The sequence below is a fragment of the Heloderma suspectum genome, chromosome 2 (assembly GCF_057233095.1).
Source record: "Heloderma suspectum isolate Gila_16-S chromosome 2, 16-S_ref, whole genome shotgun sequence".
In the NCBI taxonomy this organism is placed as follows: domain Eukaryota; kingdom Metazoa; phylum Chordata; class Lepidosauria; order Squamata; family Helodermatidae; genus Heloderma; species Heloderma suspectum.
The window spans coordinates 212,111,236-212,139,019 of record NC_139459.1 but is presented as its reverse complement, the minus strand read 5'-3'; the positions used below and the strand labels follow the sequence as shown (position 1 = coordinate 212,139,019).

Here is a 27,784-nt window from a genome sequence, read left to right as displayed (position 1 = left end):
CCACTGCTTTGTGCTTACCGCTCAGCCTCCTCCTCTGACACTTCCTGCCTCCTGAGAGGGTTAGTGCTACTGCTAGCATTATTGTTCCGAGCCAGGATGTTGCTGCTGGAAAAGTTTTTCTGGGACTTCATGTAGCTGCTGCCCTCTGTGTCTTCATTAGAGGTGGCTTTGATAATGTTGCTAAGGAAAGAAGACCACCATGCTCCAGTCAGAAGCATTCCCTGGATTGCACCATGGATCTTCAGTGTGCCATTCTACCCAGTGGGCCCATACCATGCACACTAGGACATGATGAAGGACACTGTCTATTTTCCAGATTGTTTGATACCTTGATTTCTCAGGGACATCCTCCTTGGGCCACGGCCTTGGGAAAGAAACCACTCTTTGCCAATATCATCCTTTCTTGTTCCTTAGTGAAAAGGCCAGTTTGCAAGCCATGAGTGAGTCCCCTTTATATTAAAAGGAAAGTGCTTCTAAGTCGTAGGGTGGAACACATGGAGGGAGAGGGGTGCTACTGATTTTCCTCACAGAGCACTGTTTGGAATCAAGGGCTCCTATATTCTCATCTATATTGGCACTTGCAGTGCTCAGGGAATGCTTTTTGAAAAAAAGGTGTCAAGAAAGACAAAAATTGAGTATTTAGCATTCAATAGAGGAAGCTCCTTTTGCTCATATCCAGCCCAGTTGTAAGGATTATGAGACACTGGACTCATAGGAATACAAGGACTCCTTGAATTAAGTGCAGGTTTATTTTTACCATTTTTAATGCATGACGGGTGGGGTGTTTAGGAACAAATACACTTACAGTTTTTGCCTCCCTTCTTTAAAACCATCTCTTCTCCACACCCACCCACCATGCCAGCAGCTTGCTCACACTTGAAATGTCAGGAAAGTTGCCACAGTTGACCTTCCAGCCCCTAATAACCTATGGCGCCTGGGTAAAGGAGGCTTGTGACAGGAATATGCAAAGACTTACTTGAGGGAGGTGGTGGCTTGGTTGGAACTCTTGGGTGCAGGCGCCTTATCTGCAGTGGAGTAGTTGTTATGCACCATGGTGGTGACACAGTTGCCCATGGCACCTTTGTTACTCCTCAAAGAGAGAAGAAAACATGTCAGCATACTCCTATAATAACTTCTCCATTATATTAATCAAACAGACACGTCACCTGAAGCCTTGTCAAATGGGCCCCATTTTCACCTTATTTCTACTGCCTAATGGACACTTCTGTCCCACATCCTGTAGATCAGGGGTGGGCAACCTGTGGCCCGAGGGCTACATCCAACCCTCAGCCTAATTTCATACAGCCCTCAGCTTAATTTCAAAAGCATGGCTGACTGGAGAATGCTGGGAGTTGTAGGACTTTGTTCTGTCTAAAGCTGCATAGGGTTGCACCTTAAGAGTTTTTAAAGGCACAGTTGCCATTACTAGGCAAAGACCTGGCAACCTTAATTTGGAAAACTAGAGCAATGAACTGGGAATAAAGGAAGTTGGTCACTCAAAAACACACTGAAAAACAGAGGTACTTCTCAACTATAAAGAAAACAAAAATGAAGCGAAAAGGACTGTTTGGCTCAGCTCTACTTTAAATGTCAAGTTGCAGCTAATGTAAGTCTGCCAGCACTGATCATGTGGATGCCCCCAGTCCCTGTTCCAATAATGCCTACAGACCAGAAGATAGATACCACCCCATCCTCAGAGATTCTAGCAATAGTGGAGGTACAAATCCAGCTGCAGCCTCTTTGCAAAGGACCCATCAGTTCTGCTATATATCTAAAAATATCAGAAGCTACACCTGACTGCCAATGCACCTTTCTTACCTGTTATTGGCAGTGAAGTTGGCTGCCAGCGGCACATATATTTCTTTCTTCTTCATGCCTGTATGGGCCTCCTGAGTGCTAGATGGAGAAGGAAAGGTTCTGGGCTGCTCATCCTGCAGAACATAGCCAGAAATAAGGGAGTCACTGTCATTGACCTCAGGGATGTGGAACCCGCAGCCCTTGGGCCTAATCCAACCCACAGGCCAATCCTCTTTAGATTCCTCTGAGAGGAATCCCCCCTGGAGGAATCCCCAATGTTAACTCCAAGCCCAGGACAGAGAAAGGCAAAATGGGCACAGCAATTACATTAGTAGGCGTGGCCACAGCCCCTGACATCATCCAGCCCACAGAGGGTCCAGCAGGAGGTAATTCAGTCCTCCATCCGGAAAGTGTTCTGCACCCCATATTATACCTCATGCAGTGAATCTCTCTCAGTCCCACCTTGATTATCACTGGAGTACTGGGAAAAACAAATGCCCCCAATTTCAGATGCTGAAAATTGCTGGGAGCAAACTCTGGGATTTGGGCCTATTAATAGTACTTTCAAAGTGGTGGAAAGTTTGTGCTGAGCTGGATTTCCTCAGAGTAGAACCAAAGCCACTTTCAAACCAGGGGTGGGTGGCAGGGGCACAAATTCTGCATACCTAACACCCATGGGTTATACAGAAACTGTCCCTGAGCAGATTGCTACTAGATCAAATGCCAGACCAGGGGATAACAGGATGCAAAAGACTGATAGCAGCAGAACGCTCTCCTCCATTCCCCAAACTGGTACCTCTTCCTTGGAAGCACATTTTTGTGCCATCTTTCAGTTTAGTACTATGGAACTCCATAGGTTGTGCGGGAAGCTGCTGCTGCTGGCAACATAAGAGCCTTTCCAGATGATTACCACAATCCCAGATTTTACTCTTACTGCTGCACTAGCATTTAGTGCCAGTAAGAAGATATCCTATCCTCTTGTCATTAATGGGGGATAGCAGTAGTCTTGCTGCAGTGTATAGCCTTCCCACTGCTTTTTTATTTTTAGGAGAGGAGTATATTCCTGTGCTGGAGGGAATGCACAGCACTGAACAGTTGCCCAAGAAGCCCACGCCTGCACATTCTACATAGCACTCACCACTGCAGTTGGTATGACAGCTACATTGGTGGGGGCGGGGGGGGGGGGGAGGATTTACATTTCCCCAAGGACAAAACATTGCTATTTGAATGCTGGGAAAATGCAATTTCCCCACAACAGATACATAACTGAGGGAAAGGGTTTTGGATTCTTTGCAACAATTGAGCAACTGGTGTGCATTTGTGCCCCCCACCCCCAAAGTGTTTATTGGGAAAGGCCTCAAATGCCTTCACAGAGGAGGCTAAAGGACAAATCTTAGGACTGATTCCACTGAACTGAAGCTCCTCTGATACTTGTACTTCTTGGTATGTCCTTGATCTTACCAGTATGTTCCATGTGGTCTTCTTCTCTGGGGAGACTTTGCTCAGACTTGCTAGTTTCTTTCTTCCACCTGAGCTGCTATCGAACAAAGTCAGGAAGTCTCCGTGCTGTTCTGCACTGCTGAGAAGCAAAATCACTGGATTAATCAAGAGGCCTGTACAACAGTACTGCTTCATTCATTTCCAGAAGACATCCGCTCAGCCTACTGTGCAACATGGAAATTTATTCACCACTCTAAACTACTCCCATTTTTTGATCCATCTGGAGGAAGCCCTCAAGAAGAAAAATACCCAGCTTCCCCAAAGAGCTCTGAAAGGCAAGCACAAGTGAATCAGGCTCTGTGAGATCCTATGCACTAACCTTGCTTTTCTAGTAACACATTTCTTTGAAGGCTCACCTGAAGGCACCATTCACCTGCTGGTTAACCTGAGTTGTGCTGTTGGATCTTCGCAAATTATTCATAGCTCTGCTGGTGCCAAACCCAACATCTTCCTGGGAGAAAGAGACATGTACCAGCAATGCACGTAGTTAGCTACCATCTGGATGGCCTTGAAACAAAAGTCTCCTATTACACTGATACCAAATCACCCCATCTGCATCCATCCTAAGATGAAAAACCAAATCTAGCACTTGCAGATAACAGGACAGCACTGCCTCTGGAATAATTTTTATTATAAATGTGTATTTAAAATAGAAATAATCTGTACAGATAAACATAAAAGGATATACAAAAGCTTATATAACAAGTCAATAATAATATAGTCCATAGGTATTTATCTTATTTATTTTTTTCCATAATGAATGTCACAGTTCATTGTATTAAAAAAAAACAACACCTTGAAATATACTATTAGACTGAATCCTCTTCTCTAACTTGAATACTATATCTTAACTTTAGAGTCACCGTGCCCATTTTGATATAGAGGATGTGGGAAAAGGTTGGTGGAAACTAGAGGTCCGTGTCAAGCTTATTTAGTTCTTTTTTTCCTTGAGCAGAACTAGAATCCCAAAGATGGAGCTAGAAGATGCAGCTCCATCATTTCTTCCTCAGAAACAATTATTTCTTACATGAGTTTCTTGTGTGCAGCAGTTTGATAATATCCCACAATTCCCTCAGGGGGGGCAAATAACTGCAGCACACTATATATAGCCTTCTACTCTCCTTTCACACAACCTGCAGGCCATGGCCTGAATGACTGAATCTCTGCACATCTCTGTGATCTGGTGTAAGCCCCCTCCCCTGCCCTGGTTCCCTCTCCTACAAAGTAAACGTGGACCAAAAAGCCCGCCATGGAGGGATGCTGTAATTTTGTAGCCATCTTCATTGAAAAAACGCTTGTGTTAGAAAAATAGTAACAGTCTCTCTTGGGCTACTCTTGCACTGGACTGTACTCAGCAAAGAATACACAAGACAACAAGCCAAGTTAAAGGCTGTGCTTAAACAAAACAGATTTACCAGGAATACACTGAGAAGATACCCTTAGGCTTCAAAGGAAAGCAAGTCTTTCATCCCCTATACTTACTAGGATATTTCTCTTGGGCTTGTTTTCAGTAATGACGGAGATAGAGCGAGCAATGTGTTTGCCTGGAGAGGCACTGCTAGGGCGCTGAAGTACTTGCATAGGTAGCCCTGTAAGGCTGAGATCCATACCACTGGCACTGGCACCCTGGAAGGAACAGCTGCTGCCACGGACACTCTTCATTGTGAACTGGGGAAGGAGGGAAGCCCTGGAAACACATGGGAACAGACAAGGAATAGCACGGTGACTAAAATGGTCTGTGATGCTGGTTTGACACATGGCCCCAAATATGTTACTATCAGTAGAGAATCCAGCATAGTACCTAGGGAAGGGGTAGGGAATGTGTAGCCCACCAGATGTCATTGGACTATAACTCCCATCATCCCTCACCATTTGCTATGTTGGCTACAGCTGATGGGAGTTGCAGTCCAACAACATCTGGAAGGCCACACATTCCCAACCCCTGCTTTGGAGCCTCCATCACAATCATCAGAATCTTAGCTTACTTAAAAAAAAAAAAATCTAGTCCTCAGGGCTGCAAAAAATAAGCATGAAAAGGGGAAGTCAATGACTGACGGCTGAGATCATAAGGGCTCTAAGGAGATCCTTCCAGTGGCCTTTCATAACACTTCACACCTGTCCATGGACTCCAGGCCCTCCTCCTCTGCCTTCTCCTCACCAATATCCCCATGATTTCCATCCCTCTCTCTTACTCTGTTGATTTATTCTGATTTACTCTTACTGTTGATTTATTCTGCATTTAATCAAAAGTTTACTAACTTCATGTAGGAACGCTACCTCAAATACACCTATATTCTGCTGATGCTGACTGGAGTTTATTTTCAGTAAATCAAATGCAACGCATTTCCAACTAATAAAATAACATTTCCATAATTTAATCTTTTAATTGGTTTTCTGCATTGTGGAGTTAGGTTTCTGGACTTGGAGTGAACTAAGGTTCTTGAGCCTGGTGGAGGATGCAGAGTAAATTAGGTGAGACTATGCCTATACCTCATACAGATGGTAGAAGGAAATGTGGACAACAGAGCAAGATATGTGGAGCTCCATTCTTTAAGCTTCTGGAAGCAGTGGCAAGCTGGGAGCTAAAGCTGGACAAATTCCATTTAAAAATAAGGAGTTTTAGTTGTTAAGAAAAAATGCATCTAACATTTTTGGGCAGGGGGAGACAGCTAGCACTTGCTACATACAAATCAAAATTAGACCACCTTCTAAATGAAATACTTTAGCTAAACTGCTTGATAACGTTACTGTTGATATGGGGAATGAAGCTAGAAAACACTGGTTTAAAAAAGTGTGAGGGTACCAGACTATATAACTCAACTTCCCCAATCCTCACCAAATCTAAAACAAAGGGGGATTAATTCTATAGATTATGCCCTCCAGTTCAGCTCCCGACAGTGACACAGCCTGTCCAAATAAGAGTGTCTGTGATTCTGGGTACAATATGCCCATAGGGTGGTTTTTATAGGTCATGCATCCATCTGTGCTTACCTAATGCCTATCAGACACATTACACATATGCAAAGTTCGTGTACCAGGTATATACAGGTAGCTGCAAACTATGCATAGGTGGCATCACTCGCATAGAGGAAGGAGCTATATTGGCCAAAGGAGCTGCTTCCCATATTTCCTGTTGTGAGCTAAAGCACGGACCAAAGAATAGGGGAAACTCCTCTGAGTATATGTTCTTAGACTTAGAACATCTGTGACCGGTCACTAGCAATGACACAGGCACTAGCCAATAAGTGTCTGATGCTCATTCCATATATTGTTCTCAGACACAGCAGATGTCACTGGGGGCAGGAGAAGCCATCGCTTTCCAAGAACCTGATCTAGTAGCTGAGTACTTTGAAACTGCAATTCCCCAGCCACAAAAGCACTGGACAAGCAAACATAATCTGGATTGCAACAATTCAGAAACAACTATACATCCCCTATGCCAACAAAGCCCATACCATCCAAAACCCAATCTAGGGCAGTATACTTTTGCTCTACTGCTCACATCTTTTCATGCTGAACAGATTTTACAGGATTATCCCCTTTGTGGCTCAACATCTCTTAAGCGGGGTAGTGTAAGTCAGAGAAAAGCAGTACCTCATCTCTCCCTCCCCGCCACTTTCTACTTTGACAACCACAGCAGGCCCAGAAACCACATATGATAAAAAGAACTGCTCCTGCCTAAGCCAGTCACATAGAGTTTTTGGCCTTTCAGTAAAGGATATGGTTCAAGAGACTACAAGGCCAAGACTCTTCCACACTGAAAGCCACATTTTATTTATAAATAACAGCATTTATATCCTACCTTTCGTCCCAAAAAGGGCCTCCAAGGATGGGTGGTACAGAATTTTACCAGTTGTAGCTTTCCACCCTCTAATCTTCTAGTAAGTTCAGCTATTTTGGGAGATGTTTTCATTTTCTAAAAAGTAATATGCTTCCAGTTCTACTTAGAGGTTAACCTTTCTTTGTATCCTAGAACAGAAACTGCCATCCACACACCCACTTCCCTACAAGCACTCACAGTTGCAAGTGTGTTGGCTCAGAAAAGATAAACAAGGAGCAATCTATGGAAACCATAGATGCTCAGCCCAGTGATATGGGAAAGGTCAGCAACTAGAAGGTAATAGCTATTTCATCAGAGAATCATACTGTTAAGATTCAAGGGAGCAGCAAGGACAGAATGAAAACTGCAAAACTACAGACTTGGTTTGCATGGGTTCAGTGTTCCTCATCATACCAGGAAAATTAAAAGCCACATATAAAATGTCCTCTCATAGTTTAAGAAGCAAGTATGTCCTTTTCATTTAACAATGTAAAATCATGCTGTATAACTACTACCATCTTCTCTTAACTCCTTTGGCACCCTCACTGCTGAATCTCTGAGCTGGTTTAAAGGTGAGTGGGCTTCAAACACGGTGAAGTTATATCATGGGCCTATATACCACCACGTAGAAATCTTCACTCTTGACATGTAACCTTTCCACGTGAAAGGAGTTTTGGATATGGATTTGCTTTCAAATCAGTCAGCAGTTGTAAAATTCTAACGTGGTGCAGTCTAATGAAGACTAACATGTGAGCAACACGCACTCTTACACTGCTCTGAGAAAAGAATTACTTGTACTAGTAAAACGAGTTCCCTCTGAAATTTCTCAGTGTATGGAACATATAAACTATATAAAAATTTGCAATCACTTTGTTTATTTGCTAACTTCATACAATTTGTATAGTTAGTTTCATTTTGCATTTATTTATGTATCTTCAAAGTCAAACCCTCCTCTCCTCTGAACATCAAGTTTGAGTACTACTTTCTACTAAATGACCACAATGACTATTACCCAATTTCAAAAGGGCTCCTCATAGTGGTCAATCAGATTTCAGGGATCACATGCAGTTTTAGCAAAGCACTGATATACTGTTGCAGCAATAACACATATTTCTGCATGCCAGTTGCTCTTTTAATCTGGAAGCAGGTTTTACACTTGCTCTCTGGAGTAGAAATAACAAGTGTGGTGAAAACACACATAGGGCTTGGAGAGGGGAGAACACAGGGGCTTTGAAATCTGGATATCTAAGAAATCCCCCCCCCCCAAGTCTGCAGATAAATATATTTAAGAACTAGTGCTACCATCCACACATTAGAGGAGCAGACTCTTCAAAAAGGGCAACATTTCTAACAATGGGAGTGTGCGCATCATACACACTTCTTGAGGGCTACCAAGCAGCACAATGCATCAGGTTGCATCCAGTTCTAACTGAAGTCCCATTCATTTCAATGGATCTACTATAAGTAGGCCTAACAATAGATTCAATCCATCATCATATTTAGCATGGAGTTTCATATCTGCAACATTCATACAAGCCCTACAGCAATTTCATCATAGCAGACTAGTCCATAAAAGTGATACTGGAGAGACAGAGAGAGAAATGGGAGTAGCTCTTACCTTTTCCAGCTTCCCAAAATGCTAAAAAGGGGCATGGAGGAGAACAGTTGTTTATTTCACCAGATTAGAAATGGCAAGGCATTCCAAGATTACCCCCCACCCCCATATCAAGGCACCCGTCAATTTTCTAGTGGAAAAAAACCAAAACGCAGCTCGAGGCTCCTAAGAACGAACCTTATGTGACAGGGCACTGCAAAGCCCGAGCTGATACGCGGTGGTGTTAGCCTGCTCAAGCAGGACTTTGCAAAACAATGAAAACGTGCAGAAGCCTGAAAAAAAAAGGGGGGGGGCGGCACGCGCAACCTATTGGCTCCTCTCTACATCACAGATCTTGGGGAAAGGACGTGGGGAAGCCCTCGGTCCTCTTATCTACCTCCCACCGTCCCGTCCCCCCCCCCCACTTACCGCAGACAGATGTCCAAAGTAGAAACCTCTCCTCTTCCCCGCCCCCTCCCCACTTTTCAGATGATGACAGGGCCCCCTATCTTTCGGTCAAGCCCTGGGCTGAAATTGAGGCCTAACCTTGCGGGGGAGGGGGCTTATCTACCCCCAGACCCACCACCGCTTTCGACCCTAGTTTTATTATCTAGAGACCTAGCCCCGTGCGGGGGGCCATTCCGCCCCTCCCTCAGACGCCCCCCCGCGCCAAATGCACTACGGGAAATTCCCGCTCCCCTCCTCTCCCCCACCGCCGGTACTGGGGCTCCCGCATCCGCGCGTCCCAGCCACGGCCAAGCGGGGGAGAAAGCGCTGCTGCTAGTTAGCAACCAGCCGCCGCCACACGCCAACCTAGCGCGGAGCAGCAAGGGCCCGCCTCCCCTTGGCCACGTTATTGGCCAGGGCTTCCAGGGAGCAGCTCCTTACGGGCTAATCCCAGTGTCCTTCTGTCGGCGGAGCTAGGTTGACAGCGCAAGGCCGGGGGAGGCGAAAGGAAAGCGCGAAGAGGAAGAGGTGGGGATGGAGACGAGGGCGCTTGCGAAGGAGGGGCAGCCTGAAGCAAAGGCGAGCTCCGCTGCTCGCGCACCCCGCCGAGGGCCCCCCTCTCTGGACGATCCCGGCAGCCGCTTCCCTGGGGGCCGAGGATCTCTCTCGTCAGGGAGAATAACGCTGCTTCTTCAGATAGGGCTTTGAAGGGCATTTGCTTAGATCTAGCGGTCACTCCCAGTGCTGCCGCTTTGTCTTGTCGCTTTTTGTTACAGCGAAGGAGGGCTCTTCTTCTTGTCTTAAGGCTAGAGGAGCCTTCCCCAACTTGGTGCCCCCCAGAGGTGTTGGACTAGAACTCCCAGCATCCCCCAGCCAGCCATGCTGGGAGTTGTTGTCGTCTAACACCTCTGGAAGGCACCAGGTTGGGGAAGGTTGAGCTAGATAAAGAGCCCTGCTGCAGTCATGCTTATTGTAGGCAGCCTTGTGGAAGTGATAATATACAATCATCACACAAGTTGAACCAGAATTTGAAGAGGAGGGAGGCAATTCGTGCAGGCGACAGCCCATTGTCTCCTCCCGTCCCCTTTGGGGAATCAAGACAATCCGCCTCCCCCACGCAGTTATGGAGCATCGTCACCACTTGGCTAAGCCCATTCCGTCTTTGATTCTGTGTTAGCTCAGCTTGGAGGTAACTAAGGCGAAGGGCAAGATTGTCCATCGGAACCAACGGGAGCGATCCAAAGGTCCACAGGAAAGAATGGGAGCTGCAAATGGCAATGGACGTGATTGGGCTCCGCTGAAAACAATGTAAGGGAAAAATGGCGTACCCCTTCAGGGATAGGCTTGTTTGTTTGTTACGGCTGGTCTTGAACCGAATGGAGCTGGCTAAAACATGACCCAAACGGCTCTTTCGGAGTGCTATGGCAATGCCCATCCATTTAAGGCAGCCATCATAAGCTAATGGGGCAATCATAGTACATGCTAGAGACAAAAGATTTGAGAGGTAGTCTCAATAGCCCAGTTATGCAGTAACTAGTCATCCCTTATCTGCCACGCAGGAATTCCCTGTGCCTGGAATGTCCACAGATTCTCTCCGAAGGCTCACCCAGGAAGTACTAATGGGAAAGCATATTCAGTCACAGTATTGGGGGGGAAATATATGATGAGAATATAAGATGGCTTTCCTAAAGGTAGATTTACCCTGGCTTATTTCTCACTGAGTTGGCAAACCTGGCTTTGGGCTATACTATACTACTTTACGCCACAGGTGAAGAGTAAATGACTGTTTTCCCATACAAAAACAGTCCCTACATTTACACTGTGATCTTATGCATCTCTGCTCACAAGGCTCGTTTTCAGTGGGGCTTACTCCCAGGTAAGTAGGTATAGGATTGCAGCCTTAGAGAACTACAAGGATTTCCAGCCTAGCCTTCTCTCTGACATGCTAATTTTCTACGTACAGGGAAGCATTCAGTACAGTTCTTTAGAATATCCATCCTGGGCACCAGCTTTGCAGAATGTAAAACACATGCATATTATCTCTAGCAAGCCACTGATTCAAAATCAGGGCCACAGTGATGGGGACTTCTTGGGTTCAGTGACCTGTTCCCATATGCAGATCAAAGCTATATAACAAGATGCTTGCAATGCTTAAACGAGGGATGTGGAATGTGTAGCCCTCCAGATGTTGTTGGATTGCAACTCCCATCTTCACTCACCACTAGCTATGCTGGCTAGGGATGATGGGAGTTGCAGTCCAACAACATCTGGAGGGCCACGCATTCCCTACCTCTGCTGTAGGGCCTCCATCAGATTCATGAGCTTACTTTTTAAAAAGAACATCTAGTCTTATAGAATCATAGAATAGCAGTGTTGGAAGGGGCCTACAAGGCCATCGAGTCCAACCCCCTGCTCAATGCAGGAATCCAAGTCAGAGCATCCCTGACAGCTGTCCAGCCTCGTCTTGAACGCCTCCAGTGTGGGAGAGCCCACCACCTCCCTAGGTAATTGGTTCCATTGGCGTATTGCTCTAACAGGCAGGAGGTTTTTTCCTGATGTTCAGCTGGAATCTGGCTTCCTGTCACTTGAGCCCATTATTCCTTGTCCTGCACTCTGGGATGATCAAGAAGAGATCCTGGCCTTCCCCTCTGTGACAACCTTTCAAGTACTTGAAGAGTGCTATCATATCTCCCCTCAGTCTTCTCTTCTCAAGGCTAAACATGCCCAGTTCTTTCAGTCTCTCTTCATAGGGCTTTGTTTCCAGTCCCCTGATCATCTTTGTTGCCCTCCTCTGAACCCTCTCCAGTTTGTCTGCATCCTTCTTAAAGTGTGGTGCCCAGAACTGGACACAGGACTCCAGATGAGGCCTAACCAGAGCTGAGTAGAGAGGAACTAGTACTTCCCGGGATTTGGAAGCTATGCTTCTATTAATGCAGCCCAAAAGAGCATTTGCCTTTTTTGCAGTCACATCACATTGTTGGCTCATATTCAGCTTGTGATCTACAACAATTACAAGATCCTTCTCTCTTGTAGTGTTGTTGAGCCACGTATCCCCCATCTTGTAACTGTGCATTTGGTTTCTTTTTCCTAGGTGCAGAACTTGGCATTTATCCATATTAAATGTCATTCTGTTGTTTTCTGCCCAGCGCTCCAGTCTATCCAGATCACTTTGAATTTTGTTTCTGTCTTCCAAAGTATTAGCTATCCCGCCCAATTTGGTGTTATCTGCAAATTTGATCAGCATTCCCTGCACCTCCTCCTCTAAGTCATTAATACAAATGTTGAAGAGCACTGGGCCCAGGACTGGGCCCTGCGGTACCCCACTTGTTACCTCTCCCCAGTTTGAGACGATCCCATTGATGAGCACTCTTTGAGTCCGATTCTGTAGCCATTCTGTAGTCTTCAAGGCCGCAAAAAATAAGCATGAAAAGGGGAAGTCAATGATTGACATCAGAACATAAGAACTCTAAGGAGATCCTTCCAATGGTCTTTCATTGCACTTCATACCAATCCAAGGACTCCAGGCCCTCCTCCCTTGCCCCTATCTTCTCACCAATATCCCCATGATTTCCATCCCTTTCTCTTACATCTGGAGGGGCCACAGATTCCCCCACCCCTGGCTTAAACAAACTTCACTTTCTTTCTGCACTGCCAATACCCCTGCAACATCTATATACAATGTGCTTTCACATTTATGGAACAGCAAAAAGGAGTTTTGTCATTTTTAATTGGCACCCAGCACGGCTGATGCTTAATGCTATGGCTAAAAAACAGCAATCCTGTATGAGCTCTCAAAGCAAATAGGAATGTGGAGGAGAGGAATTCTTAATACACCCCATTTGAGGACATGGCAGAGCACTTTTCATACCCACTTCACAGGACCGAACATACTGTTAATCCCGGAGCTAGTATGTGTTCTCAGTTGCAATGTGCAATCAATTGCTTGTGTTATACAGGATTGTACCACCAATCCTAGGCAGTTATGTGTGCTTACGTTCCTCAGTTTTAATGGACTTGTTACTGTGGTTCTTATATGAGTATATAAAAGCATCTTTGCACACATCAAGTGAAGGAGCAGCTGTGACAAGCAGGGATAGTTAGAGCAGTCTTAAGAGCAAAAGAGTGAAAACAGAAGATAAACATCAAAATGGGAACCATATTGCAGTCTGTGGGGACATGGACAAAAGACTGGATTCAGGTGGGATGAATAGGCCCAAACCATCAGAGTCACTGCTAGATCAAGTTGAGCAGAGAGAATATTAAAGCTGCAATTTGATATACTTATTTGGAAAAAAAGCCCAATTGAACTCAGTTGGGTTTACTTCTGAGTAAACATGGCGAGGATCAGGGTGCAGCTTGTCGGTTTCTCACTTGCCTCAGGGCAGCGGAATTGAGGGTCCTGATTCAACCAGGAAATATGTATCAGTTACAAAATGAACAAATACAGCATAGCACAATTAATAACAGGGCAGCACCTTTAGTACAAGGCATCCATCTAGACAGTTCCACTTCAGCCTTGTTGAGAAAGGGGTGTGATTTCTAGAAAGGATTCTGTCTTCTCAGAGGAAAAAGAAAGCTTTTTAAGAGCCGGCTCCATCATCAAAGGTAGAAACAAATCTTTGTCAGATTAAAGCAGCAGAACAAAGAAGCCTTTACTGTTTCTCATATGGATTCATACTTGCCTGATATGCACAAGTGGTCACATCTCCTAAAGCAGCATTGCTTCTGGCTAGAAATAACTATCGTCTCCTTAGGCCTAAATTAAGGAGAAGAATCTTGCTAAAATAATTCTAGTTCTATGTAGCCACCACCATGCAAGACTGACCCAATGGTCTGTCTAGTTAAACATCCTGCCTGTGACACAGTGGCCAGATCTAGATAGGGTTTGAGTATTACTATGGTGGCTTTTATTGATTTTGTAGATAACTGGCAAACAGTAGCAAAGTAATCCCCGGCACCCACCCATGCCAGCCCATTGAACAAAGAGGAAAGGAAAAATAAGGGAGGCTGCTAGAAAAAAAAGCAGCTAGGTAGAGAGGAAAGAAAATAGTCAGCTGGTTCCAGGGGATAACAAGTTACTAGATAAATTAGTGCCCAGAGAGACACGGAAACTTCTGCCTTCTGGGGGTGAAGATCTCAGAAGCATTGTTCTCCTTTTGGGTGATTTCTTCTTACCAACAGAGATAAAGTGAGTCGCTGACCCACAATGGGAGACATTCTAGACTTCTTACATTGTAAAACGATTCCCTGCTGTTAATGAAGCTCTGCAGATCTGGAGTGCTTGATGTTTTGTTCAATGAATATTTTAAGGAAACAGACAAAAGGATAATCCTGGCCTCTATGTAGATTCAAATGTTTAAAAAGAATAGCATACCAATAGAGTATGTCATTCCCGGCATACACTGAAATCTAAGGGCCCTGAGTTCAGACACACAACTTCTCTGAGCAGACTGCACAGTCACTATGAATCCACTTACATGGTGACACCACAGTTAGTGTCTCTGTTATCAGTAAGCCACTGTTTCTTAAATAGCTAACCACAGTGGCTGGGAAATTTATCCTTGACCCAGCAGAGAGTATTACAACATATCTATTTTTCCTGCATGAAGGGCAGCTGCATTAACACTGTGGTCACCTATTGGAAGAAACCTACACCACCACCACCAGCCATATCACTACTCTGTTCCCCACCTACCCATTCCACTTTAAACTGCCTGTCGATATTTTGGCTGAGGCACTTTGGAATAACTCTAGAGTGGCCTTCCCCAAGCTGGTCCCCTCCAGATGTGGTGGACTGCAATTCCCACACAGCATGGCCATCTGGAGGGCACCAGACTGGGGAAAGCTGCTCTAGAGCCATTCCTAGGGCAGATGACTTGAGCACCTTACCTACTAGCAGCTGTATACTTATGTTCTATACTTTTTTCCAACAAGATTGGCAATTAAAGTTAATGGTTTAGGAAGTCATACAGGAAGATCAAACTTGTACTGGGGGGTGCACCAAAGCAGTCCTGACATCAATTTTTAGTGTCAAAGCTCAATCCTGGAATTTATGAAGAAGCGATATATGAAAGCACAGAGGGTACTCCCCTCACTGTTGACTAACCACAGAGAGTCCTCCTCATACAACAGGGAATCAGATAAGAGACAGGCACAACTTGTGTCATGTTACTTCATAGCTGTGGTGACATGCCCAAAGGAGCATATAGAATTTCTACGACTGAATACGCATGGAGCAGTCCTCCATCTTGTAATGTGTGCAGACAAGAACTGAATACATTACTCCGGCATCAATTTCAGTGGGGCATTATGATATATTCTATTTGTTTATTAATAATCCCCATCAGGGAGCTTACTTGTTCAGATTGGAATTTGACAGGAGGCTATGTGCACTATAGGATTAAATTAATGATGTGTGCAGGTAAGCACTACCCGGTGTACCACTTGTAATGTTCTGGTGATTTGTATGTTCAGATACGGAGCCTGACAGCAATGTTGGCTCAGTCATCCAGTTTAAGATTGGAGGAATTTCTGGAGGGTTAGCCATATTAGTCTGTCAGAGCAAAAGCACACAGAGTCTTGTGGCACCTTAAAGGCTAACCAATGTATTGTGCATTAGCTTTTGTGGACTGTAGCCCGCTTCATCAGATGCATGGAACATTACCGAGAATTTTAGGTTTATATATATGCATATGGTTGGGTGGGTGGGGAAGAATTGTAAGCAGTGAGCTGAGAAGGAAATTAAATACAGAAAGCAACCATTACATTATTAATTGTGGTCATTCACAGTGCAGTTGTTGCTACTAACACAAACATCCTGGCACTGGGTTAGCTAATTAACAGATGTAGTGTGATAAAAATGCTTTACCCCAATTCAAGTACTGTGTATAAACCTGAAACGCTCCATAATGTCCCTTGCGTCTGATGAAGTAGGCCATAGTCTATGTAAACTTGTGCCAGAATAAATCTGTTAGTCTTTAAAGTATGACAAGATTCTTTGTTGTTTATGATTATGGGGGAGTTGGGAGAGAAAGGAGATTCTACTGTCAGAGTTAACTCTGTTTCAAGCTGCAGGGGGGCCAGATAGCTCAGAAAGCCACCTGATCACATAGTATGGTGGAATGGCGGCTTCTGCAAGTAAGTCTGGACAGAGTTTTAAGGATGGTGGAAGATATTGACTGTGAAACGTCTCTCTACATTAGCTTTCTTCCTCAACTAGCTCAGTGGAAACAAGTGCATTTGTGTTGGCAATGCCCTTTAAGCCCTCCCCATTTCGTATATTCAAAATTCCAGATTACAATAAGGAGAAAAAACAATAGGCAAAGGCAAGACACAGTCTGAATAATACGATCTAGAAGGGGGAAAAGTACAAGTAGAAAGGAAAAGGGAATATTTCTATCTCTTCTTCAGGAACCAACTCTGATGTGTGTCTATGAAAACAGACCACGTTGTTATTGTATTGTGCTGCATATGTTCAACAAGAAACATTTCTAACTATCAAAATAAAAGGCAGCATTGAGGTTTCAAGTCTTCTCTTGCATGCTTGCAGGTAACCCAACAGGAAGATGTAGGGGATGTCACCCCCACCTTTTCAGGATTAAATGACAACTTAAAATGAAAAGGAAAGCAGATCAGACAAGCAACTGAGATACAGCACTGCCTAGCTAGAGGCAGGTGCCTAACGTGTAGAATGCAAAAACCCCACCATAGGGAGAGCCTGGAAATACACCAATTTGTTGCTAACTTAGAAGTTCCCTGTTGCAGTTCCAGCTGTGGAACAACTACGAATGGAGGAAGGGGAAAGCAGACAGCTCCTGGTTGTCCTTGCCATCCCTGGTGCTCCCAGTGCAAGATGCTGTCCACAAAGTTGGAGGAATACAGTCCTGCACAGTAGCAGCTGCTGCCAATGCCATGCTTGAAGGCGCTACCAGCTCCATGCCTGCAAACAAGGACACTGTGCCATCTGGATCACCCCTTGGGGGCCGATCCTCTTGGGGTTCAGAGTCTGGGACTCCACATTCTGCCCGCTGCTGGCTGAGGCCAGGTGGTAGGATATCAAGCTGGCCACAGGACACTGAGTCCAGCATCTGCCCTTCAAACAGGCATATATCACTCGTGAGGATATTAGGCACTGGGGAGGGTTGTGGTGCCAAGTTCATGGGTTTGAGGACACTCTCTCCTGCAAAAGGCATCATATTTGTCAGCAGGTCATCCGTGTGCTTGAGTGTGGTCTTGCCAGAGACGCAGCGGGTGGTGACTGGGGGTGAGTCCTTGGAAATGGGATGGTTCCGGCAGAGTGCTTCAAATTGACGCAAGATCTGTTGAAGGTGGGGAAGAAGGGAAAAAAACAGTGCGCCAACGATGAGAAGAAGAGTGGGGGCAGCAGGGAAAGAAGGACTCCTCCTACCACAAGAGCACCCAACAGCAGGCAGAGGACTAATACAGACAGCAACCCAGGATACTGTGAAAACACCTCCAGCCCCTTCATTGCATCCATTTTCACTCTGCTCACTGTCTGCATTCTTTCTTTTCCATGCATTCATCTGGTTTATCCTTGGAAAGCACGATTAATGTGAGATGAACAGTGGTCTCCCATCCAGGCACTGATCAGGTCCACACCTGCTTAGTTTCAACAATGCTAATAGCACTGGGTGATCTCAGACAACTCGATTTGGGCAAGTACTGCCACTCCCATCACAGTCTGTTAAGCGTCCTGATCTCAGGTGGTCTCTAGGAGTTGGTATATCATACATGACGGATCTTATCATCTCCATTAAAGCCAGTATGCATAAGCTGTATCTAAGTTACATGCTCCTCCACAGAAGGAGGGGAAAAAAGTCTCCCAGAGCACACGAGGTGAAGACAAACGGCCGATATTCTATTCCTGACCAACCTGAAACAAGTGCCATGGCGCCAAAATAAAACTACATACAAAGCTACACTCTGTGTGCCAGTCCACACAATCTTGCCCAGTATTTATTAAGAGAGAACATGGTCTAGCAGCATGACAACAAAGAGCCTATAGCAAATCCATCATCACAGCAGAATATGGGGGACTAATGGGCTGAGCCTTGATAACTTGGATATACAAAGACGGAAGTCACAGAGGCAGGACGTACCTTTGTTGCTTTGTTGGCTACAGACCCAGGGCTCTCTTGGCTGAGCTCCTGCAAGTGCTGCTGGGTAATGGCAAATATCTGATCATGGGAGAGCAAGTCAGAACACATGAGGGAATAGATGGCACACATGGCCCTCTGTGGGAAAACAAGGGCAGGATTAGGAAGGCAAATGGTTTACACACTGGGCCCAATTGGTCTAGCTGGTGCTAATGGGGTGCCCCCAGTGGGAGCCTCTCATAATGTCGTTGTATCACCAGTATAATAACAGGCTGCCCTTGCTCCATATCCACCCTCACATGGCAAGGAAGAAAGCCCAGCTCTAGGCATCAGCCCTGAAGGAGTTATCCCAAGGACAGTCCCCAAAACGTGGGTAAGCAGTACCAGCTTCATGACAGCTATGCCCAGCTGCCAAATTGGAGATGGAAGTAATGAAGACTGCTGATGTAAATAGGCTTCCTCAGAGACCTGAGGGGCTCCCTCACCATGCAGATGCACTCACTGGGGTCCTTCAAAGTTTGATTGAGCAGAGCCAAGATCACCTCACAGTTCAACAGCCCACACCTATGGAGAAGAGCAGCAGTGAGCCAAACACAAAGGACCTGAGCAGGGAGCAATTTTGCGAGGCAGGGGAGAAGACCAAGCCAGCCTTCTCCCAGTCCTTCCCTGCTTCCATGCAATTGGCAGCACATGGAGAGCTCATTACCTTATTACACAGCCAACAGACAGCTCTCCCAAAATGAGACGGGGTCTACATAACTGGAATCTTGCTCACTGGCTTTGTATAAAAATGAGATGGGATAGAGTGAGGGTGACAAATTTTGGATGTCGTTATGGGGCGGCCAGCTGTCAATTCTTTAATATATTTTTAATAAATGGGGGACCAGCACCATTTGGATATTCTGCTTTGGGCCCCTAACTATTATGCGCCAGCCCTGAAGGCAGATATCCAGGTTACCTATTTACAAAAACTGACACACAGTCTTGCAGGTGGGGCAAGGGTTCTGTGCACGGGCACTTCTCTGGTAATGCAGTGTAGGTGAGAGCAAGGAGAAGCAGGGTGAAGCAGCATCCTGGGAGAAGGAGAGAAAGACTGCTCTTACTCCTTGATGAAGTGCTGGGTTTCCTCACGTGTCAGGAAGACCTTGGAACCATTGGTTAGTTGGGTGACAAGGTTCACTTCTTGCAGGCAGTCATCAAGGTTTTCAGCTTCCATCCTACAAACAGTGGGGAGAAATGAGCTTATAAGCCTTGTTCTCCCTCCTTCCCCACAATAGGCTCTCGCATGTGGATGTACGCTAAAGCAGGGGTGGACAGACCTCAGGTTTGTAGGATCTACTTGGTTGTTGTTGTTTTTACTAGAACCCTGAGATCCATCAACTGGAGCTTGGTGCAAAAGATACAGAATTAAGTGTATGGATTTTCTGGTTCAGATGTCTAGCTATTTTGTGGCAGCCCTGGAGGCAAGTGCCCAGGTACACCAACTGACAAAACTCGGCACACCTGGTTTTGAGTACCAAAACTGGATGGCGGTCACAGTCCTTCCAAGCAACAATTCACTCTTGATTACCCCAAGCTTGCTTCATTTCAGCAGTATAACTTAGGACAGGGAGGGGGGAGAGTAATTTTGTTGCTGCTATTGTTAAAGAACTGCGAGTCAGAAATCCTTGCCAATCTACTGCAGATCACCCAGAGATCTACCCACAGGTCCAGATCTACCTTCTGCCCACCCCTGCCTGAAAGTGTGAGCACTTGGCTCAGGCCCAGCCACATGTTCTCTCCACCACTCTCACCTTTCCGCAATGCTTCCTGGCTCTAGGGCACCTGAGTGGTTGTCACTGCCCAACTTGCTGTAGGAATCAGAAGTCCTGCTCAGCTTGCTGTTCTCCTGCAAGGAATTCTGGGAGCTTTGCCCATTCTCCAACTCCTCCCACCCGCCTCCTGCTTGCCCTGGTTGATGGTTCACTGCGAGAGAATTTCACAAGAGTAAACACGTGGGAGAGAATCGAAACCCATCACATCTCAGACATCAAGTTCAAGGTGTTTGCTCATCGCTCCCACTGTACCCTCAAATAAAAAAAAATCTACAATCCACAACCAGACATTTGTCATCCCCACTAGTATCCCCACAGATAGATGTGGGCTAATGGTGCATGACAAACACCCCTACAAGCAACATGAATTATTCTCCAACCAGAAGAAGGATTTTGTTTGGATTATTACTGTGTGCACTTAAGACACCCACTAGGGCATCTATACCTCAAAAGTGGCTGCTTTTATTCCTCCCATAAAGCACCCAACAGTGCAAGTAAACTCTAAGCTTCTAACATTTGCTTTCTGTAAGCTTTTGCGATAAGTTCTGAACACAGAATGTACTATTACCTCGCATCTTCCGCAGTACGACAGAAGGAGGCTTTGTAGGCAGGATGGAACTTTTGCCAGGAGAAGGTGCCATTACAGGCTCATAGGCATCATCCTTCAGCTCCCAACCATGGGGACTAGAGAGTTCCTGACCAGGGAGCATGGCATTGGCAACCACCTCAGCTGCCTTCTGGATGGTGGCCAGGAGAGCTTTGCCAGTGGATGCTGAAAAAGCAACAAAAGCAGGCCATTTATCCAGGTTCTGAGTATGGCAGCATCTTAGTCTATGGACACTGGAAAACCCCAGGGCACAGGAACATCAAAACACAGCCATCATATTCAGGGAAAAGAAGGGCTGGCACACAAGAGGGAAACAGAGTCTAAGGCCGGGGTGTTGAACACCTTTCAACCCAAGGGCCAAATTCCATTTCAGAGAAGTTCTTGGGGGCCACAAATACCAACATTACCAGCATATTTTAGCTTAAAGCTCGATTGATTGATTGACTGATTGACTGCATCTCTATACTGCCCAATAGCCAAAGCTCTCTGGGCAGTTTACAAAGCTCTCTGGGCAATTTACTGCCAGTAACCAAGCCTTAGGAGAAACACTGTAACCTTTTAGAATGGGGGAAAAAATGCACAAAACCTGGGAAACCAGCAAAGAATCAGCAGTCAGGGGAAAGGGGGTGGGGCCATCTGGGGAACCCTGGCAGATTGGATTGGGACCCCAAGCAGTCTGGATTTGGCCCCTAGGTCTGAGATTCTGCATCCCTGGTCTAAGGCAACTGAAGGGGCTTCAGATTATACCAGGCTTGGATGCCACAGGTACTGTGGTATATTTGGATGCTGAAGTCATTGATTTCCAGAGCAGCACAACTAGAGTAACTTCAAAGAGTACCACTGTACCATCAAAGTGGCTGTGAAGCCACGAGGAGCACTGTTGGCTGGTACCAGGTAGCATTAGACCAGAAGCTAAGAGCTTGATGAATAGCAAGGCTCTGGGAGCAAGGATGAGGCAGCAGAAGGCTGGTTTGTAGGGTGAATGATGTCCTTGTCCTAGGAACTGGGGGTGCCCCTCTAGAGCAGAAGTGATACCACCCAGACCCCTGAACCCCATACTTACTAGAACTGCTTTGCTCAAAACCAAAGCCTTGGAGCGAGCCATGAGGACTGGACTTGGACCCCATTCCTAGGGAGAGAGGCATGAAGGGGACATAAATGAAGAGTGCAACCAGTGTGCTGATGCAACAGACAACCCAGCCTTATAGTCATGCTTTCACCCTTCATCAGTGGTTGCCCCTTTACCAGCATTCAGATATGATCTCATTCGGGCGAGAGGAGGAAATCAGCATTAATTGCGTGCTGAGATAGGAAGTCAGTACTGCTCTCCTACTGCCACCGGGTTTTTTGCCAGCAGCACAGTGGGGCTCACACCAGAGGCCAGGGGTGCTGCTCATAGCCCACATGTTGCCCACCCCTGATCTAAGGGACCTGGCTCTAGACTGGATCTCTGTTCTCACCTAAACAGTAGTGGTTTACCTGCTGAAGGCAGCTCTTTAGGTGGCTGAGTAGCAGACTGGGGCAACAAGGCATCTGAAAATACAGTGCTTGCCAGATCCTACAAGGGAAAAGAGTAAGTAAGCTGAAATGAACAGGCCAGGGAGAAAGCCCTTCCACATGGTAGGCTACCAGAGTCCATCCACCTCGTGTGACTGGGACTTGTCACTCACCTGTGCAGTCATCCGCACCTTCTGGTACAAGCTGTTGCCATGGAGAAGATCAGGAGGCCCTGCAAACACTACAAGGCAGAAGAGGGGAGAGGGTGAGGCTGGCTAAGTGGCTCATCTCTAGATATTCTAGACAAGTGCAGGAGTCAGGCTTTGGGGGCACATTCCCTCAGAGAGCCCCAAGACCAACAACTACACCAACAGAAGCAGCTGAATCTCACCCTCTCTCAGTCAACAGAAAAACAGCCTATGCAACATTTTCCAGTGTCAGAAGTCCAAATATTGAGGAATCACCCAAATGGGAAATAAGTATTAATTATATGACAGATGTATGATAAACAAAGCTTTTGTTTTCAGTACATCTTGTGACATATTACATGGTGATGCAGAATAATAAGTAGAAGGGAGTTGTTGCAGTATGGCTATAGTACATGAAAAAATAATAAAACATGCAGAAGGAAAGTGTCCAAGAAATTCTTGTGATGCAAGAAAACTCCTGTACAGGTGACTGGCCATTTCAGCATTTGTTTTAGTAATGAGTAAAGTCGACAATAAATCATAGCTCCATATTTAGTAGGACAAAAAAAATCAAGTTATAGTAACATGCACTTGCATTCAGAAACTATGCAGTGGATCTGTTTTGAAATGAATGACAGTGGGCTATAGTTGGTACATTAAAAATGGTCACCTATCACAATTGCCAGCAACAGGAGGAGTTCCTTCACCTGAGAGAAATGTGGTAGCAATTGCTGGCAATCATATTTTTCCCTCTACTGTTGTTTACTTTCCAGTGCCAAGGCAGAAGCATCAGCCAATGGAGAAACTGAGGCAAAAGAGATCTATGAAAGCTCCGTGGCTTAGCAATAGAGCCAAATCTTCCCTCACCATTACAGTTATGACCTTATGCTCTCTCTTTCACTGCCATTTCATTGCTTGCCACCAAAGCATAAATCCCAAGCTGACTTCATTAAGAGACATATGTCATGCTGCTCTCTTGGAATTCTTATTCTCAACATGGCCTGGTCAGACTTTCATCATCTTATGCTTCTTCATGGACACAGAGGGAAGAAACAACAGCAGTCACTAAAATAACCTAAAGCCACAGACCTGCATCTGTATCCCTGAACAGAGCTCTCAACAGAATCACTCCCATCCTATTAGGAACAAATCCCAGCCTAACCCAGGTCAGCACTGTAGGCTTCAGTTCTCCATCAAGAACAAACAAGGGCACCAGGAAGTTGGCACCCCATGCAGAAAGCTCAGAGAAGTCAGAAGGCATTGGCTCCTGCTTTGCTTTCTGAGGTTTATGGACAAAAAGAAAAGGAGTGGACAGGCAATTCACTTTGGAACTTGCTTTCTGCAGAGGAGCACTGAAACTTTTACACAACCGATGGCTTAATTTCACTGAGAGATCAAAAACCTGTTCTCATGCTGAAAGGTGGAACCATTTGGAGAAGCTCCCACAGACTTCTTCCCTCACTTCTCCCTTGAGCCACAGGAAACAGGAAGAGATATACCAGTATCAAAGATCCACTTGCCACTAATTGGAAATTTTGCAATGGTTCAAATTATGCTTTTATTGGACTAATCCTGTTGGCAGGGCAACATGCTTTTTGACAGTACAATTAATTTTTGCTCTCTTAGATAGCCACTAGAGGCTGCATGACACGTTTGGAGAGGGGAAGCGAAAGTTTCCCTCTCTCCATTTCTTCTGATGTGGCACAGTGGCTAACAATGCGATCCAAGACATGCCTACTCAGAAATAAGTCCCACTGAGTTCACTGGGGCTTACTCTCAGGTAAGCACATATAGGACTGCAGCCTTAGAAACCCAGCTGTGGATCAAGAAGTCCCTGGTTCAACCTCTGCCAGAAACTCACTAAGGGAGCAATCCTATGGATGTTTAGACAGAAAAAAGTCCCACATCTCCCAGCATGCTGGGAGTTGTAGGACTTTTTTCTGTCTAAACATCCATAGGACTGCACCATAAGTAGCCTTAAGCAAACAGCTATTCTCTCAGTGTCACATATCACATCTGCAATATATGAGAATCATATTGTCATATTACTCATTTACCTTACAGGTTTGCTGTAAGCATTACTGAAATAATTTATGTTAAGCACTACAGACACCCTAATATAAACATTATGTAACATTATTAGGAAGTGTTATGAGGACATGACCCAGTTAACCTTGCTTAGTACTACGGCCACATACCCCTCCACTTCTGGCATACCTGTGGCTTCCTGAATGAAGGAAGAATTCCGCTTGAGCTGCAGAACGAAGTGCGAAGAGCCATGGTTGCACATGTATAGCAGGATCTTGAGCACCTGGGAATGCAGGAGAAGCTTGACTGAGATTATGAGTATAGGACTGAAACCACTGGAAATCCATTTAAAAGCAGGGAGGGGTTTGTCTCAAGATTTAAGGTTATCTGCTCTATGGAACAACCCCAGTTTTTGACCATCCTCCTTGAAGTCACATTTTACCTTCAGCTTGATGTGGCACGAGTTGTTTTGAAGGCGATTGAGGAGATACTCAAGAAGACAGTGACTGCTGCCTGCTGACTCGTGAGAGATCTCTGGAAGTTTGTTGGGTTAAAGAGTCAGTAGAGTAATTACCCAAAAGATTGTGCTAGTCCCTAGCCAAGAGCCATGTTCCTGCCATTGCTGACACCACATTGTGACTCAAGTTGAACTCTCCTTCAGCAGAATAAGAAATGTTCTGTAATTTGTTATCAAAACCCTGTTCATATACAGACCTGCCACAAACACTTGCTAGAAATATATTTTAGGTTTAATGTGTGGGGAAAGTACTGGGAAACTGTAGGATGTGTTTGGAAAAATAAGGCTGGAAAATGCATGGGTCTAAGAGGAAGCCCTGTTCTATGAACCTGTGAAATTTAATAAAAACTGTTCTTATTTATATTTTAGTTTTCATATCAGGTCATCCAACTGTCACTGCTGTCACCCAACAGGCAAAGAAATGCAAGCAATTTAACTAGAGTTAACTTATGTTTAAATCTGATGATCTGGGTTCTCATTCATAAGCCCTCTGCTTTAACCACTAGCTTTTATTCTTCTTAGGAAAAGTGTCATAGTAACCAAAAGAACCTTCTGATCAGACCATACATATAGCAGCCAACTCTTCCAGAGACCAAAGGATACTGGCAATATCTTCAAACAGGTACCCCGGGCATGGGACTTCATCATCTGAGGTGCCTTTGATCAGAGTGGGTAGCTGAAACACACACACACACCAAAGAAAAGTCACTTCCAGACAGACAGCTCCCAGTACTACCAACCAAAAGACATAGTGCAGTTATTCCATCTTTTCCTACTTAACAGGGTTTTTTTTTTTTATAAAGACAAAAGAAGCAGAGGGGAAATGCAGGAGTACTATAAGTAGAGACAATAATGCCTGGATTCCCTGTAAAATTCTGTGAATGAGGCAGTGCGATTGCATAATAAAAGCTTTGTCAGGAAGTACCACTAGCCACAAAATGTGGCACATCCAGAAAAAGCACCAATTGCCCTTTCTATACATGAGGTAGTGGCTGAGGAAATGGGTTCCTTTTTCTACAAAACCGCAGCTCCAGCATCTTATACAGCTCGCAGATTTCAATCTGCATTTCCTCTGCCCAAAAAAAGGTGAGGGAGCATGACCAGTCTCCAAATACCTGTTGCAGACAAATAATTATCTTCCTTGTTGCTTCCAAATGCAATTCCACTTCAGAGTCATAATCAGAGACAACTAGAGCTGATCTAGTCCCATCTGCATTTCCTGATTGCTGACAACTCAGAACCATCACACCTCAGAACCAGGTACAGGTATTTGCAGGTAATTGTTATCTTGTGACCCGGGAAGCGCTAAAAAGACTGTGCAGAATTTTGCTCTTTATCATTTGTGGATTTTATGGGTTGCTGTCCCTGCCATATATCTGTCCCCAGATGCAATTTTCTGGTGCAGCAAAGGATTGATGCAATCAATCTTCTGTCTTGTTACTGAGGCAAGGATCTAGCATAAAGTCTTGTTTGCCGTATCACCTGAATTGAGGATTTTACAGCAAGCCTCCACATAACATCTATGCAAATTTCAGGCTAGCTGGCAGTATTACAGCATTGTAAGCCACGGGCGTGGTGGCTCTGAATATTTATTTATTTATTTATTTCTATACCGCCCAATAGCCGAAGCTCCCTGGGCGGTTCACAAAAATTAAAACCAAACAACACACAATAAAACAATTTAAAATATACTGAACATTAAAACCACAATATAACAATACAACCACAATAAAACCTAGCAGCAGTGTAAGAGTTTAAAATACAGATTTAAAACAGCAAAGATAAAAATTTAGAAAGCTAAAATGCTAAAATGCCTGGGAAATTAAAAGGCCTTCACCTGGCGCCGAAAGGAATACAATGTAGGCGCCAGGCGAACCTCACTAGGGAGCTCATTCCAGAGCCAGGGTGCCACAGCAGAAAAAGCCCTCCTCCTAGTAGCCACCCGCCTATCAAGGCAAAGACCCACCCACGTTAGGCAAACGTATCTTGTTAACATGGGACATAGATTTGGGGGCTCTGCCTCAAAGCAGGATGCATTTTCATACAAATATAATAAATCCAGTTCTAAATCAAGTGTGCCAGTTAGTTATGCAATACATACAAAGAGCAGAATAAACTGGTTAACACGCTTCATATATTGTGTCACTTCAGGCTGTACGTGCATATTGTCTGTTTGAATGTTTTAAAAATAACTCTTTTTTCTCCCTGAAAACTAGAGTGTCAGGGAAAGGGGCGCTGCCTAGTTTTTCCTCCGGGATGCTGTTTTTCTTCGTGCAGGGAGCTTATCGACGGAGCAGCATTCAAACGTATAAACCCCGCACCCAAATCCTGGAAGTGGGCCTGTTCAGGAGGAGCGTCACCTTTTGTTTCCTGTGCATGTATAAACTGGCCCTTACATGGCAAGCACCCGCACGCGTTGCCAAAGTACTGAGCTGTCAAAAGAACCCAAGCGTGCCACCTGGTCCAGCGAGAACACCGGGCCTCAACCGTCGTCGTGACAACCGCCCTCCCACGGGGTCCCCATGACAACGGGGTACCCTCGACCCTCACCCCCACACGTGCTACTCAGTATCGCGTTATCCACTCTATACCCGACTCAAGAAGCTCAGCCGATCCCGCAACGGTACCGCCGCCATGATAATTTCCGAGCCCAACCATGAGCTTCATTACGACGCCCTCCGGAACACCGACTTTTCCAATCCAACAGCGACTTTGTTCAAGTCCAGCCAATCACCTCCTGCGACAAGCGGGAAGTAGCTGTCATGATCAGACGCCGCCAGCGAAAGGGCGGGAACGAACTATAACACTATCCCACTTCCTGTCCAATCGGAAACTTTTATGTATGTCTGGGGACCCAAT

At 45.3% G+C, this 27,784-nt stretch overlaps 2 protein-coding genes and 1 long non-coding RNA gene across 48 annotated transcripts in view; 1 reads left to right on the top strand and 2 right to left on the bottom strand.

The window, feature by feature from the left end:
• Positions 1 to 18,345, bottom strand: part of CEP131 (centrosomal protein 131) — a 40,638-nt gene extending 22,293 nt beyond the window's left edge. For 17 of the 46 annotated variants that reach the window (XR_014788213.1, XR_014788214.1, XR_014788215.1 and 14 more), the window contains exons 1-6: positions 4,780 to 5,260; positions 3,654 to 3,748; positions 3,259 to 3,376; positions 1,819 to 1,931; positions 977 to 1,090; positions 19 to 180 (exon numbers count right to left, since the gene is read on the bottom strand). Coding sequence is in view for 34 of the 46 variants with exons in the window: in XM_084837612.1 (XP_084693738.1) it covers positions 19 to 180; positions 977 to 1,090; positions 1,819 to 1,931; positions 3,259 to 3,376; positions 3,654 to 3,748; positions 4,780 to 5,169 (992 nt within the window). In the remaining 12 variants the exon portion in view is untranslated. The other 29 variants (XM_084837623.1, XM_084837635.1, XM_084837632.1 and 26 more) reach the window with 17 other exon arrangements.
• On the top strand, positions 9,642 to 18,064 carry LOC146353914 (uncharacterized). The gene is made up of 2 exons (XR_014788227.1): positions 9,642 to 10,466; positions 16,708 to 18,064. It is a non-coding gene; the product is annotated as an uncharacterized LOC146353914 (long non-coding RNA).
• On the bottom strand, positions 15,180 to 27,627 carry TEPSIN (TEPSIN adaptor related protein complex 4 accessory protein). The gene is made up of 13 exons (XM_084837655.1): positions 27,517 to 27,627; positions 25,529 to 25,601; positions 24,851 to 24,942; positions 24,598 to 24,691; positions 22,366 to 22,433; positions 22,175 to 22,253; positions 21,759 to 21,824; positions 20,657 to 20,860; positions 20,068 to 20,239; positions 19,378 to 19,491; positions 18,760 to 18,838; positions 18,278 to 18,412; positions 15,180 to 17,476 (listed from the first exon to the last, which is right to left on the bottom strand). Exons 1-13 carry the CDS (start codon positions 27,559 to 27,561, stop codon positions 16,940 to 16,942), a joined length of 1,758 nt encoding a protein of 585 aa, XP_084693781.1. The 5' UTR covers positions 27,562 to 27,627; the 3' UTR covers positions 15,180 to 16,939.
• Between the last annotated feature and the right edge of the window lie 157 nt (positions 27,628 to 27,784).

Excerpts from the sequence above, each read along its gene's own strand:
- TEPSIN (XM_084837655.1), bottom strand. The coding sequence starts at position 27,561 with ATGGCGGCGGTACCGTTGCGGGATCGGCTGAGCTTCTTGAGTCGG. Across the intron at positions 24,692-24,850 it reads CGTGCCACATCAAGCTGAAG|GTGCTCAAGATCCTGCTATA; the intron begins GTAAAATGTGAC and ends CTGCATTCCCAG. Across the intron at positions 19,492-20,067 it reads CCAGGAAGCATTGCGGAAAG|GATGGAAGCTGAAAACCTTG; the intron begins GTGAGAGTGGTG and ends CACTGTTTGTAG.